The sequence below is a fragment of the Vanacampus margaritifer genome, chromosome 18, assembly GCF_051991255.1.
Source record: "Vanacampus margaritifer isolate UIUO_Vmar chromosome 18, RoL_Vmar_1.0, whole genome shotgun sequence".
Lineage (NCBI taxonomy): Eukaryota > Metazoa > Chordata > Actinopteri > Syngnathiformes > Syngnathidae > Vanacampus > Vanacampus margaritifer.
This window is the reverse complement of record NC_135449.1, coordinates 16,830,607-16,845,896: the sequence shown is the minus strand read 5'-3', so window position 1 is coordinate 16,845,896 and position 15,290 is coordinate 16,830,607. Positions and strand designations below refer to the sequence as shown.

At 40.6% G+C, this 15,290-nt stretch overlaps 1 protein-coding gene across 5 annotated transcripts in view; it reads right to left on the bottom strand.

Annotated features, from left to right (window-relative positions):
* Nucleotides 1-884: 884 nt before the first annotated feature.
* Nucleotides 885-15,290, bottom strand: part of chrm3b (cholinergic receptor, muscarinic 3b) — a 21,058-nt gene continuing 6,652 nt past the window's right edge. For 2 of the 5 annotated variants that reach the window (XM_077551751.1, XM_077551750.1), the window contains 3 exons: nt 8,941-9,236; nt 4,532-5,196; nt 885-3,227 (listed from right to left, as the gene is read on the bottom strand). In XM_077551751.1, coding sequence (XP_077407877.1) covers nt 2,743-3,227; nt 4,532-5,196; nt 8,941-9,236 — 1,446 coding nt within the window. In that variant the 3' untranslated portion in view covers nt 885-2,742. Of the gene's footprint in view, nt 3,228-4,521; nt 5,197-8,940; nt 9,237-15,290 lie in introns of those variants that run through there. The other 3 variants (XM_077551752.1, XM_077551753.1, XM_077551754.1) reach the window with 3 other exon arrangements.

The following is a 15,290-nucleotide window of genomic DNA, read 5'->3' as shown; positions in this document are numbered from 1 at the left end:
CATTTTCTTTCATTAATCGTCGTGATTTCAATTATTGCCAAAATAATCGTGATTATTTTTTTTTCTATAATCAAGGAGCCCTACTGTGAATACTATATACATTATTTTCTATTAACTTTAAAAATGGAAAAGCTAGGCAGCTTGTAGAATCAAATACAAAGCAATGCCCAATTAATATTAGAAAATAATTCCAACTAAGTCCCCACAGTGACACAACACATTTTCCTTCCACCTACTTATCTCTGTAGCCCTCTCCTGGTTAATTGGTATCGCTGACAGGATGAGTGGCCGAAAACAAACTTACAACATAAACATGTCAAAAAGACTTAAACAGTCCGGAGCACCGGAATGGAAGAAGAGTTAAAGTAAATAAATAGTTATGTGTAAGCATCAATAGTCAGGCATTAATCACAGTGAAACGCGACACATGAAAACTTGCATCTGAGCAATTAGCCTATGATTAGCTTCAACATGGTACACTAACCAAAAAATGAACGGTTTTAATGTAGCTGGGCTAAAAAGGGCAGGGTGTTTTAAAATAACTTATAGAAACTAAACGTACTAAACGTCACTCTACATTAAATTGGCATAAAGTACTTTTTTTTTTTTAATTATTTGTTGATAACTTAACCCCTAGGCGTTCTTGTGACCATTTTTGGGCTTTTTGTTGGTTCTGACCAAGCCATTTCAAAATAAAATACTGCCCACGGGTTAATCTGACAGACTTTTGTCCCTGCTACATTTTTTTCTCAGTCACTTTGGTACATTTCTTAGATCAGAATTGAATTTTTCAACACTATATATATATGCATGCATCATATTAGCCAAAACTTGATATAAGTGCTTATATACGTATGTGAAAGTGAACTCAAAATAATGAACAGTTCTTCCAAAAAAAGAGGCGTCAAATTGTTTATTGCCACTCCCAATTGAACATTACTGTCAAATTAAATACCACATAGCTTTGCTTTATATCAGTCAGTGTAGTTTAATGCTAACTGACAATGCAATATACCATAGACAGGCTTACAAATTCACAATGTTATAACCCTTCAAGCAAGAAGTATTTGAACACAAACGGTGGCGCAACACATATAGATATACAGATATAATAACAATGTGGCGTGTCTACCATCAATATGGAATTTTCTAAAACAAACAAACAAACATGCAATAAGCACTTTAAATATCTCTAAAATAACTACATTATAAATTCATTCATGACATATTTTACTACCCACACTGCTATTCTCAGAAATAATGTTCCTGTTGTCTATAATGTTGATACCGTTTGAAATGCCACGGTTATTTTGACACGTTGACTTGGAAAACGCCTCACAATTTCAGCCTGCAGAGTTTATTGGTGGATATTTTTAATTGAAACTTGCCAGCCAATTGTAGAAGTGGTTTCCCGAGTAGCAGGCAGAGGTTAAACAGAAAATGGAACAAAAAAACAACAACAAAATAAAACTAAAGTGTAAGAATCATATATGACAACAATAACATAGGAGTTGGATTGTATCTATATACAGTACATTAGGTTGGCTGGTGAAGTATTGCAACATCCTCTGAGGAAAAGAAACATCAATTATTGTGTGAATGTTGAAGACTATTCACACATAGGCATTCTGCATCAAATTGTTTTATGCAGAACAAAATGAACCACACTGAACACACTTTCTTTTCTTTTTTTATTTATGTGAAACCCTTAACCAGGCTCTCTGTGTTCAATGTTTATGTCAGAACTTTATTGACAAAGCTCAAGTTAGTTGTATGAATTATAATGGTGTCTTTAACAAGTGAGTAGCAATTTCTGAGTATCGAATTGCATTTTTTTTTTTTGTGGGGGTGGTACTTTAAAAGCATGTCTTGCCAAACGCTTGGGGAGGATCTGAAGAAAAAAAACATGCAAGCCAATGGACAACATACAAACTCCACTCACGGGGCCTAACTCAAACTTTGAGTTCTTAATATGAGACATACAAGCTAACCACTATCGTACCATGATGCCCTAGTAATTGTTCTTTCAAATGAAAATGTCAAGATTTCAATGACTCACTGTCGACACTGTTTAAAATTCTAATTTCAGAAATCTGTTCACGAAGCTCAAATGACTTGAGTTCAATTAATACTTCTCATAGCTTTGCTATGAGGGTAGCTATCTCTGAGGATCATAGTCCAGGGGTCCATTTCACAAAGCACGTTCAACAAACACTGAGACTAACCCTGAACAGCGAGTTGACATACTCTGAGAGAGGAAGCTTTGCGTTTTCGTTTCAGGACAGCTGATTTGAGCTAGTTTGATCAACGCAGAGTAGCTTCACCTGGAGTTACTACCACACGCCAAAACTCTCTATCTGACTGAATGAATGAGGAAATCAAATGCTGTGTGTGGGTGAAAGTAGGCGGAGACAGAGAGAACCTTGAGGTTCATTATTATAAACCTGCTACCGACCAGGTTAGATTCATAGACTCTGTTAATACGGTAACTGACTGAGAGTTTAAGTTACCTCTTTTTATGAAACAGGCTAGAGTTACCTCTTTTTCAGTTACCTCCCTTTCTGAAACGGAAAAAACGCAGAGTTTCCCGCATTTCAGGTCAGGCTTCTCACTAAACCTGCTTTGTGAAAAGGACTCCAGGTCTGTTTTGTTGTAGGGAATGCATGCTGGCCAAACTTTCCCCCAAAATAATATTTACACTCTTTAAACTCTATTTCATTTTCTAAATTGTAGTACATTAGTCTAAATTTGATCTTTCTTTTGACAAGCTGCAACATTCCTCTTATTAAATTGAGTCTTGCTTTTGTTTTGATTCCACTGGCACATTAAGATATCCCTGAAAGTTGTTCGAAAAGTCTTGTTACACAGGGCATAGCACATAGGGTTAACGGTGCTATTAATGTAACACAACCAGTAGCCCAGTGCCCAAAGAGTTCCCGGGATACAATCTTGGCAGAAGGTGTTAACTAAGACCATTATATTGTATGGTAACCAAGTCATTATGAAGGCCAATAGGATGGCACTCAGTGTACGTGCTGCTTTCTTGTCATTTGCCTTTTTTTCATTCTTGCGTTTGTTAACTTCTGTCTTGGCTTTTGAGGCATACCTTTTCACCGTGGCTACATCTTTCATGGAGATATTTACAGCGGATGTGTCAGTTGGCAGTGAATATTTTGACTCTGATGATTTTCTCTCCTTGTCCTTGGCACTTCTAGTCTTCTTTCCATCTACAGAGAACAAATGAAACATCAATCAAAATACATACTGGGCTAGATTTGTGACAATTCAAATTTTGTTCTCAATTAATACAATTTGGATATGCGTTAGATCAAAAGCAGGCCTCTTGCGAATGTAATTTTGATAGAGAGTTCTGGATAGTAGGGATGTAATGATAACGGCAATATCGTGACATTAAAATTGCCACAATAACGTCGTTGTTATGTCACGATATTAAAAGCAGCACATCTGTTAAAAAGGTGAAGTTGTATTCCACTTTTGGAGTTCTAACATCCTCGGGTGGTTAGTTTGTTAGTGCTGTTTAATTTGAATTAAGAATGTTTTGGACTATCCATCCATCCATTTTCCTAACCGTTTATCACTCATATAAATCAGTCATATGAGCAAATATTTTTCAACATCTCTGTCAAAAAAAACAACAAAGTTTTTCCCACTTCAGCTGAATACAACATTGTGAATTATATAGACCATGTTACTTTGCGCCGCTCAGCCGATAGGCGCACATGACATTGACATGGCCATGGCAAGGCCTATTTCTACATCACTACTATGTACACAATATTTAGTCAGATTTCACCGGTAAAGTCGATATTTCCATCAAAATACTTTGCACAGTAATTTTTAAAAACATATTTGCGCGGAAGATGCCGGAACCAATATTTAGGGTTTCAGCACAGGTATTTATTGCTGACGGAAATGTGATGCGCCTGAGGGCGAGCCGACCTGCTTGATGAATGCCCGTTGCTGGAGGTAACAACAACATAACTTTAAATAACTTAAAAATGGCGTGATTACTGTGGGAAATTATCAAAAAAGAAGGTGCTATGAACGAGGCACGGGCATCATAAAGTCGAAATGACGTAGGACGTACGACATAACTTGAGGACTCTCTGTATTATGAGCTTTTTCAATATCATTAACCTACCCACAATATCATGATAATTATCGTATCATGAGGTTCATATCGTGAAATTTATCATATCTTGTTGTTTGGATATCGTTTCATCCCTACTGGACAGGTTACCCTTATTTTGACCAATGGGGGAAGTCAGCAGTCAGCCCAGGCCAAATAAATGGTATCTTAACTCTAACTTAAGTACTACTTTCTTATTATCTTTAACTTCCATGTTGTCAGTGTTGACATTTAAGTAGTCATTTTCTTGCAATTAATTTAAAGAGTCATATGGAACTTGTGCAAATGTAAAAAAAATTATATATACTGTAGGCAAGAATAGGAATTGGGCACTTCCAACCTTAAGAACGCTCAACACAGGTTAGGATTACCATATCCGACCTTTCGCAAGCCTTGTTTGGTCTGCATCATTTATGTCTTCTTCCTCTGAAGCATCATTGTTGTTTAAACTGTCGCAGCAACTCTGGTCTGCTGCGGGAGTGTCATCAGCCCTTTTGAAACCACGGCATACATGTGATGAAAACTGGAAAAGAAATGCACTACATTTCCCTCTACTTTTCATTTCTCTTGGAAGACTCGAATTGTCCCTCAAGTTGTCTGAAGGCAGTTGATTTTGCTCATCGTTTCTGTTGTTCATTTGTTGTGTCGATGTTGAGTCTGATGTTTCCTTTTGGCTCTTGGTCACACCATCATCACTCCTGTGATTTTGACTCTGGTTGTTTCCTACACCACAGCCCTTTAGACCCTGTATATCCTTAGCACGTTTCTCTGTCTCTTGAAAGATCTTCCAAAACAGGGTTGTCATTATAGTAACTGGCAAGTAAAATGCAGCTATAGCAGTGCAGAATGTAATAATGGGCTCAGAGAGAAACTGGATTAAGCATTCATTAGGTGGCACTGTCCGCTCACCAACTATGTACTGCCAGAACAGGATGGCGGGGGCCCAAAGAATGAATGATATTGACCAGGCTAAACAAATCATGGTCATGGCCCGCTTGGTTGTGCGTTTTGCACGATAGGTCAAAGGCCTGGTCACAGAGAAATACCTAAAGAATAAAAAAAGGAAGAACAAAGTCAATTTGACCCACCCAACTGTCCAAAACAAATCTTATACTTATTACGCCAGTACCTAATAGTTTCTGTGGTTGTTGATGTTGTTTAACTTTAAATTGGGCCAATTTCTACCACAATATGACAAGAGGTATACAGTAAATAAAAGCAATTGTGGGTATTGCAAAAATAATTATCTTGTGTCAAAATATTAGCAATGGGCATTTCATGACTTATATTCATATCTTATTTAATATTCTCAGAATTTCTATCTATCTATTTATCTATCTGTCTGTCTGTCTGTATATAAATATTTAGTTTTGATTTACAACTATTACTTTAGTACGACGGCGTATATATATATATATATATATATATATATATATATATATATGTGTGTATATATGTATATATATATATATGTGTATATATGTATATATATATATATATATATGTGTGTATATATGTATATATATTTTTTTTTTATATATGTATTTTTTTAATTTATTTAATTATTATTTTTTTTAAAGGGGAGGGGTAATATTCCGCCAAAAAAACTCAGCAAATTTGCGAGAGAAAAAAACTCACAAACTTACGACAAATAGTCTTGTACAAAAAATAACAACATGTATGGATGTGTAAATAATAATATTCTCATGGTGTGGACCTTTGCAAAGTGAGGCAGGCGTCTTTGTCGCTGGTCGTACCCACGACTTCAAAGTGCGAATGCTTAACATCATATGGTTAATCTCTGCTAAAGCAATTACTATCTCTTTATTTGAAAACCCGACCGACAAGTATTGGCACAAACATTCCAGTAGTACGCTACATGTATGTCTCGTACGTTTCTGAGGTTTTTTTTTTCTTGCAAATCTGCCACTTTATAAAGTGGCAAATTTGCGAGTTTTTTTCTCGGAATATTGCCCCCACCCTCTATTAAAAAAAGTTTAGAGTTCAATATGGCCCAACATCCATTCTCTCTTTATATTAGCATCACTGCATAAATTCCAATTCCAATGAAGTTGGGTCATTGAGGGGGAAAAAACAAAAACATAAAACCAGAATATAATGCTTTCCATTTTCCAAATCCATCTCAATCTATATTCATTTGATAATATTATAAAGCCAAGATATTTGATGTTGAAATTGATGAATATTAGTTTTTTTTGCAAATATTATCTTATTTTGAATTTGATGACTCTAACACATTAAAAAAAAGATCGGACAGGGGCAACAAAACACACCTGCTTGGAACATATCACAGGCGAACAGGTTAATTGGAAAGGTGAATGTCATGATTGGCTATTAAAGGAACATCCCCGAAAGGTTCATTTGTTCACAAGCAAGGATGAGGTGAAGTTCACCACTTTGTGAACAACTGCATGAGCAAATAATCTAACAGTTTGAGAACAACATTTGTCATTATACAATTACCAGGAATTTGGGGATTTCATCATCTATGGTCCATAATATCTAAAGATTCAGAGATTTCATCTCTGCACGTAAGAGGGAAAGGCCGAAGAGCAACATTGAATGTCTGTGACCTTTGATCTATCAGGCAGCACTGCGTTAAAAACGGCATAATTGTGTAAAAGATACACAGTTACACAGATTAACACAGTTGATAGCTACATCCACACAGAAACGTTGCCGGCTTCTCTGGGCCCGAGCTCATCTGACGTGAATGACTAGACAGGACTGACGCAAAGTGGAATAGTGTGCTGTAGTCTAATGGGTGCATATTTCAAATTGTTTTGGGAAATTATGGACAACATGTTGTCAGGCCAAATAGGAGAAAGGCCAAACGGATTGTTAGCAGCGCAAAGTCAGCATGACATGTATATTACATGCACATTTGGGAAAGTGCCATTATTGCTTAAATGGTTTGGTGCAACACCTGGTTGGTTTGTCCTTATTTACTCGCTGGGTAGCTGAGGAATTTGAGTGAATTGGGTTATTTTTACCCAGGTTGGGTTAATTATTTTTGACCCATCAGACTAAGTTGAAGATTGGATTTGGGTAGGCTGAAGTCCTAGAGCTGGTCATTGTTGTTTCTTTGTTTGTTTGTTTTTTACAGTTTTGGTGGACTGAATTTGGAAACAATTTAATGTAACATTCCTAGAACATTTTGGTGGCGACGGACGCAGGGATTCGGGTTTAAATCCTGGTGAATGCCCACACCCATAATGAATGGGTTGCAACAGGAAGGACATCCGGGGTAAAAACTCTGCTAAACATATCATGTGAGTGGGTTGCTGCGATGACCCCTGAAAGGGGAAAGATGCTGCAACTTTGTCTTCTTCTTCCTGTCCCTATTTTTAACCACCACTATACTGATAACCTGATAATTTTTGTAGATTTAAGAATGGGTAGTTTTTACTGGAGGGTGTCAAAATTAGTGCATTCATTTTGAGTTAATTTAAAGTTCCTTTAATGCCACTAATTTATTTAAAACACGATTAATGACTGCCCCGTACTTGGAATGTCTGTACTGGGGGAATTCCAGTCGCAACACAGCAAACACGTCCACATCAAAATTTTGCAGTAGTAAATTTAATGATTATGATTAATTTATGGATACTGGGGTCAAGTTGTATTTTAAAATTTAAAAAATGTGCAAAATTTCACAAGTTACTTCATGTTAAAAATTTGTCAGATCCTAATACGAAAAGAAAAATGCACTGAGCTGTCACCAACGTCTTACAAATACATTTATGCCATCTAGTGGCAGAAAAATGACATCAATACAAATCAACATCACATTTGTTTTTTTATAGTACAGTACATCTTTTTAATTTTAATTCAATGTTATCAATTATTATGAAATTACTATATCAATGATTAAAAGATGCAGCCATATTACTATTAGTTTTATATTTTTCTCCACTTTTATAATATCAAGAGTATGAAAACTTAAAAAATATATATATCGTACATTTCATTGTACATTTAGAACAGACATAAAATTTGCGATTAATCGTGAGTTAGCTATTAAAGTTAACAATCTTAATCTCCTGACACTCCTAGTTTTTACCCCTTGTTAGATCAAAGTCTTGACCAAATGTGCTGGGTCAAATCCCAAACCCAAGTCATTAAGCATAAATAACCCAGCATTGGTTTGTCACTTTTAGACCTGGGTTAGCTATTTCAGGAAATTTTAGAGTTATACTACCATCCAAGTGATTAGCGCCAAGACAACGCCATGCCACATTCTGCATGTGATACAACAGCGTGACTTAGTTGTAAAAGAATGTGAGTACTAGACTGGCCTGCCATCAGTCCAGACCTGTCTCTCACCGAAAATATTTGGCACAATATGCAACCCAAAATATGACAACGGTGACTCCAGACAGTTGAGCAACACGAGTTGAACATCAATCAAAACTTGGAAAGAGTTCCACCTCCAAAACATTAGCATTTAGTTTCCTCAGTTCCCAAAATGTTATCAAGTATTGTTGAAAATAAAGGTCATGCAACAGAGTGGTAAACATGCCCTGTCCAAGCTTTTTGGAATGTGTTTGTCGGCATCAAAGTTAAAATGAGTGAATATTTGTACATTATATAAAAAATGTATCATGTATAATGAGTAAATACATAGTTTATTAGTTTGAACACTCAATATTTTGTCTAGTTTATTCAATTGAATATAGGTTGAAAAGGATTTGCAAATTCACATTTTATACATCATCTGGATTTGATTGGAATTGAGGTTGGTATCTTTGGGGGAAAAAAATGATTACCTGTCAAAGCTTATGACAAGGAGGTTCATGACTGAAGCATTACTGGCTACATAGTCGATTGCAAGCCACAAATCACAGATCACCGGCCCCAGAGCCCACTGATTCATGATGATGTAGGTAGTATACAAGTTCATTGATAAAGTCCCAATGGTCAGGTCAGCGAACGCCAAGCTCAGCAAGTAGTAGTTGTTCACAGTCTTCAGCGCCTTATTGATCTTGAAGGACAACAGAACTAAGATGTTTCCAACAACAGTGACGAGTGAAAGTGACCCAGTAAGGAAGACAATTACTATAACCTGAAGATAAAAAAAATGAGAGAAAAAAAGATGATGGTTACATCATTTATACTTTCATTTGCTAATTAGGAGTAAGTTGTAGTAGTTTAAGAAATATGTATGTAGAATCTGTTGACTGTACACTGTTCCAAATTATTTTGCATGGGGGATTTAAATGAAACTAAATATTAGCTTTTTTAAAAAAACATTTACAATTTTTGTATGTTGCCTAAAGCCCCTATCCTACTCAAATGCGAACATTGCCGAACACTGCGAATGTTGAAGTTGCAAAATATGAGGTTGTCGTCTCTGTCATTTTGCGACATATCTGCGACGTTTTGCGATGTAAAAGCGCAAATTAACCTAAAATTTGAGACAAATTGACCTACAAAACTGATTAAAATCATTATTTTTCGTTTCCTTTTTATTAGAGGATGTAATCATTGGACATTTTTGTCCAATCAGTCATCGCCGTGATGCATTTGCGTGCAAGCAACCCCTGTTAATTTTGGACTTATTTCCTGGTCTAATTTTGTGCTATAAAAATGAGTATGGTGTCGTCAAGTATATAACCATAATTTAGATATCACTCAGGTCAGGTTTTCTATATTCTTCTTTGGAGAAAGAAAGGGGGAAAAAGACATTTGTAGATGCGACTGTAGCGGAATGTGACAGCCAATTATGCACAACCAGCCCTTACGGCGGTATTATGAATGAAAAACATGACTGATTGTCCCCCAAATTTATGAGTACATGTGCAAACAAATGCACTAAGCTCACAAAAATCTGGATAATATTTAAGATGAAAGCGCTGCTGCACATTCATAGAATGATAATAATAATAATAATAATAATAAAAAATCATAATAATAATAATAATGAACGCTTTCAAATATTATCAAAAATTCTAATATTTCCAGACTATGGTTGTAACATGTCTGCACATGTGCACATGAGTCCTACATACTATACATTTTGGTGACAATGTTTTGTGTCTATAGCGGCTGCAAGTCATCACAATAATCAACAATAATAATAATAATAATATGCAAATTTAGTTCTAATATTTATTTTCAGACTATCATTAGCACATGCATGCATAAATTTGCCACCAAAACGGACCGGTTGCTGCGTGTCACCTGTGACAGTTTTTTTTTTCTTTCTCAAAGGAAGAAGATATGAAACCTGAGTGGGTATGGTGCTATCTTAATTATGCCTATACTGTACTTGACGACGCCATTGGCATTTTTATAGCACAATACAGTCCAGAAAATAAATCCAAAACGAACAAGGCAGTTTGTCCCCATGCGCGCACCACGTTATAGCAATGACGCGCTGCACAAAAAATGTGTCACACCGCGGTGAGGGTGTCTTGTCATTTCATGTTTTATTGTGAAAAGTCTGACTCCTCTCGTTTCAGGTCACTTGCCCTTCCTCGTGTGGTGTCTGTGTCAACCCTGATCCCTGATTGTTTCCACCTGTTCCCCATTACCCTCATGTGTTAAATAGTCTGCGTTTTCCCTGTCTTGTGCCGAAGGGTTTTCGTTTGAGCCACTGAAGCCTGCCATAGACCACAGCCTTGATACCCAATTGCCTTGTTGCCTTTATTGCCTTGTCTCGTGAGAGAACCTTTGTTTGTAATTTTGTATAGCTTAGTTTGGTTTAGTCATAGAGTGAATTTTGTTTTTGTATGTAGTTTTGAACTTCCTCCATTTTGGAGCGCTTTCAGTTAATGTTTGTATAGTCTTTATTTTTTACCTCTCATCGAAGAGCTTTTGTTTTGTTAATTAAAAGCTGCTTTACCCTCCACCTCTTCCTCTGCGTCTGAGTCCAAAAACAGCCTCGTTGTGTCAGAACCCTTCGGCCAGCATGGACTCAGCAGAGAGAGAGCAATTGATCGCAGCTTTGCGGGCTCAGGATGCCCGTCTACGCCGACAGGAGGAGTTTCAGACCGCCATGGCAACGCAAATGACCGAGCTTTCAGCTCAGATTCCGGGTGCTCGAAGTCGCACCAATATCCCTCCGTCCGAGCCAGAGACTCAAGCTACCTTGCCGATCCCACCCGTGCCATATACCGGATCAGGGATCAAGTTAGCCTCTCCTGAGCGATTCTCTGGAGAGCCAGGACAATGCAAGGCCTTTTTAACAGACTGTGACATTCATTTTGAGTACTCCCCCCAGGCTTTTCCCACAGATCGTTCACGGGTGGCTTTCATGATTTCTCACCTGACTGGAAGAGCCAGAGCCAGGGCCACGGCAGAGTGGGCCCGCTGTTCCCCACTTTGCAGCTCCGCCCCGAAATTCCGAGCCGCTCTTCAGGGAGTCTTTGACCCAGCCTGTTCCGACCGGGAAAAGGCCCGGCAGCTAAGCAGTTTGATCCAAGGAAGGGACTCCGTGAGTGACTATGCCATACGCTTCCGCACTCTTGCGGCAGAGAGTGGCTGGAACACCACGGCGCTTTACGACGTTTTTCTCAAGGGCCTGGCAACGTCCATCCAGGAGCTTCTCATCGCAGTCGATCTTCCACCGGATTTGGACTCCCTCATCGCCCTGGCCATACGGACGGATCATCGGCTGCAGGAGGTGACGCAGAGCCGCGCTCGCCGGACCAGGACAATGGAGGGCTTCCCGCGCTTCCCAACATCAGGGGGGTCAGCTCCTCTCGGATCCCTGTCAGTTCAGCGCCAACCAGCTCCCACGCAACCAGAGGAAGAGCCCATGCAACTGGGCAGAGCGCGGATCTCGCTGGAGGAGAGACGGCGTCGACAGCGGGAAGGGCTGTGTTTCTACTGCGGGAACCAAGATCACCTCGTGGTCGCCTGCCCAGCCAAAAGGACCCAAGAGGTGAGTCAAGTCACGACTCCGGCGGCGGTTGCACGAAGACTCACGTCAGTGAGGATCAATCATCACACCACTCCCACAGACCTCTATGCCCTGATAGATTCTGTGGCCGACGAGAGCCTAATTGACTGGGGGCTGGTGAGACATTTAGGAGCCAAGACTGAGCCGTTAATCAAGCCCATTAAGGCTAGGGCACTGAATGGAAGTGAACTATTCATTATTACGCACATCACAGAACCCATCCAGCTCCAAGTCGGCAAACATAAGGAGCACCTAGTTTTTCACGTTTTTCAGTCTCCTTCACGGACCCTGGTCCTAGGACACCCCTGGTTGTGTGAACACAATCCCCATGTAGACTGGGTAACTGGCGAAGTTCTGGGATGGGGAAAGAATTGTGTGAGCCATGGGATTGGTTCACCAAACCGAGAAGTAGACATCACCACGGTTGATCACATTTCTGTCAAATCCTTCAAAGACGCAGAATACCCGAATTTGAGCACCGTGCCTCCATGCTACCATCACCTCCAGGAGATCTTCAGCAAGACCAAGGCCATGTCGCTCCCACCCCATCGTACCTATGACTGTGCCATAGAACTGATTCCTGGTTCCACCATTCCCAAGGGACGCCTATATTCTGTTTCAGGACCAGAGAAGGCGGCCCTTAGGGATTACATCGAAACTTCCCTGAAGGTTGGACTGATTCGTCCTTCCTCATCACCAGCGGGAGCAGGTTTCTTTTTTGTGGGGAAGAAAGATGGTTCCTTACGGCCATGTATAGACTATAGCCCCCTTAATGACATTACGATAAAGAACCGCTACCCTCTTCCTCTCATGTCCTCCGTCTTTGAAAATCTCCAACAAGCCACGATCTTTACTAAATTGGACTTGCGCAACGCCTACCACCTCATTAGGATCCGAGAGGGGGATGAGTGGAAGACAGGGTTCAATACACCTAGTGGCCATTATGAATACCTGGTCATGCCCTTCGGACTCACTAACGCTCCTGCAGTTTTCCAGGCCATGATCAATGACGTGTTGAAAGACTTTCTGGACCAGTTTGTATATGTTTATTTAGACGACATACTCATATGCTCGACAGATCTAGCCACTCATCAGATCCATGTTTCCAAGGTTCTTCAAAGACTGCTGGAGCACAAACTGTATGTTAAGGCCGAGAAATGCGTCTTTCATGCTGAAACCGTCTCTTTTTTGGATTTTGTCATAGCTCCAGGGAGGGTTCAGATGGACCCGGCTAAAACTAGGGCCGTGACGGAGTGGCCCACTCCTGTTAGCCGCAAGAAGGTTCAGCAGTTCCTCGGGTTCGCAAACTTCTACAGACGCTTCATCAGAGGGTTCAGTGCAATAACTGCCCCTCTGCATGCCCTCACCTCCACTCTGGTGAGGTTCAGTTGGTCACCGGCGGCTGAAGCCGCTTTTGAAGCACTCAAGAAACGATTTGTCACAGCTCCGATCCTCATAGTACCAGATCCACAGCGGCAATTCATGGTGGAAGTGGATGCGTCCAATGAGGGGATCGGAGCTGTCCTGTCTCAACGCGCAGAGAAGGATGGAAAGATGCACCCCTGCGCATTCTTTTCACGACGATTATCCAAGGCCGAGCGGAACTATGACGTTGGGGACAAAGAGCTTCTGGCCGTCAAGCTTGCTCTGGAAGAGTGGAGGCACTGGCTTGCGGGAGCAAAGCATCCATTCGTGGTCTGGACCGATCACAAGAACCTGGAATATATACGCAAAGCCAAGAGACTCAACTCACGCCAGGCCAGATGGGCACTGTTCTTCAACCGGTTTTCCTTCTCTCTCACTTACAGGCCGGGGTCTCAAAACGTCAAACCCGACGCCCTGTCCCGTCTCTACGATCCTGAGCCTGTAACTAAGGAACCAGAGACCATCCTTTCGCCGGACTGTGTGATTGGAGCCGTGACATGGCCAATCGAGAGGGAAGTGAAACAAGCCAACGGGGAGGCAACCCCACCAAAAGGGTGTCCGGCGAATAGACTATTTGTTCCAGAGCAGCTGCGCCCACAGGTGATCCATTGGGGTCACACCTCGCTTCTATCCTGTCATCCGGGAGTTCGACGGACAATTTACGCCATCTCCCGGCGTTTCTGGTGGCCTTCCATGGAGTCCATTTACAAATGTGTGCAACCGTGGTACTATTTACAATTGTGTGGATGTTTCAACTACAGTTTTTCTTTTTGTAACACTCCCCTGCGTGCAAGGGGACACCGCAGGATTTGCACAACAGATTAGTTTCATTGCGATTGCCCCTTCGCGTGCAGACCCTACACTTTCTTGCCGGCTTTTTTTCCGGGGAATAGCAAGTATATACTGCAGTGTGTGTTTGGCCATGTTGCCATCAAGTCTACTCTCAGGATCATGATACGGTGACGTTACGGTGGTGTTACGTCTGGCTTCCTTGTGTCCTTCAGTTCCTATACCGGGTGGTAAGAGATGTCCTGATCCATCTTATCCGCTCCATTCATGGTGGCATCGTAGTCCATAACCAGTGTCTTCTCCGTGATCAGACTGTACCCACTCCTCCGATGAATATGCATTGGACTCGGGGTACTCTTCGTCGTCCGATTGAACGTCCGCCTGTGCAGAAGTGCTCGGTTGTGCTCCGCGTTTTACGGCGTTAGCATCGCTAGCCGGTGAGGCTTTATGATGTGATCATAGCCGCCGCGTTAACGCTTCCAACTTCGGCGTCAACCTCGGAGTCACCATCATCATCATCGTCGTCATCAATGTGCTCTTTAGCATTGGTCGATGCTTTTCGTCTTTGAAAAAAATGCTCTAGCGCGAGCTGCTTGCAACCGGTCGCCATTTTCGCTTCCTCAGTCATTCTCCCCTCAACACTCGAGCTCCGCCTCACGTCTTCTACTGACGCCTACCCAATCTTGTCCAAAGAGAGTCATTGCTGCCATCTAGTGCCCAAAAATAGGCATTATACTAACTAGATCTGCTTGATACTTTCAGCACAGCTGGCCAAGGCTTTCCTCCACCCGTTTCCAAAAAATAAACAAAATAAACATAGTGAACGTCTTTTAAGGTCTTTGGCGGTCCTCCGAAGGATTTTACTAAACGTTATTTAACGTTTTTGGTGGTCAAAGAGTTAATCAGCTAAAACCTATTTTTTTCAGTGAGTCAGATGCCATTGATAGAGCCTATATACCCGCGCGGCATCATCTGCATGCGTTTTGGAGGAATATCACC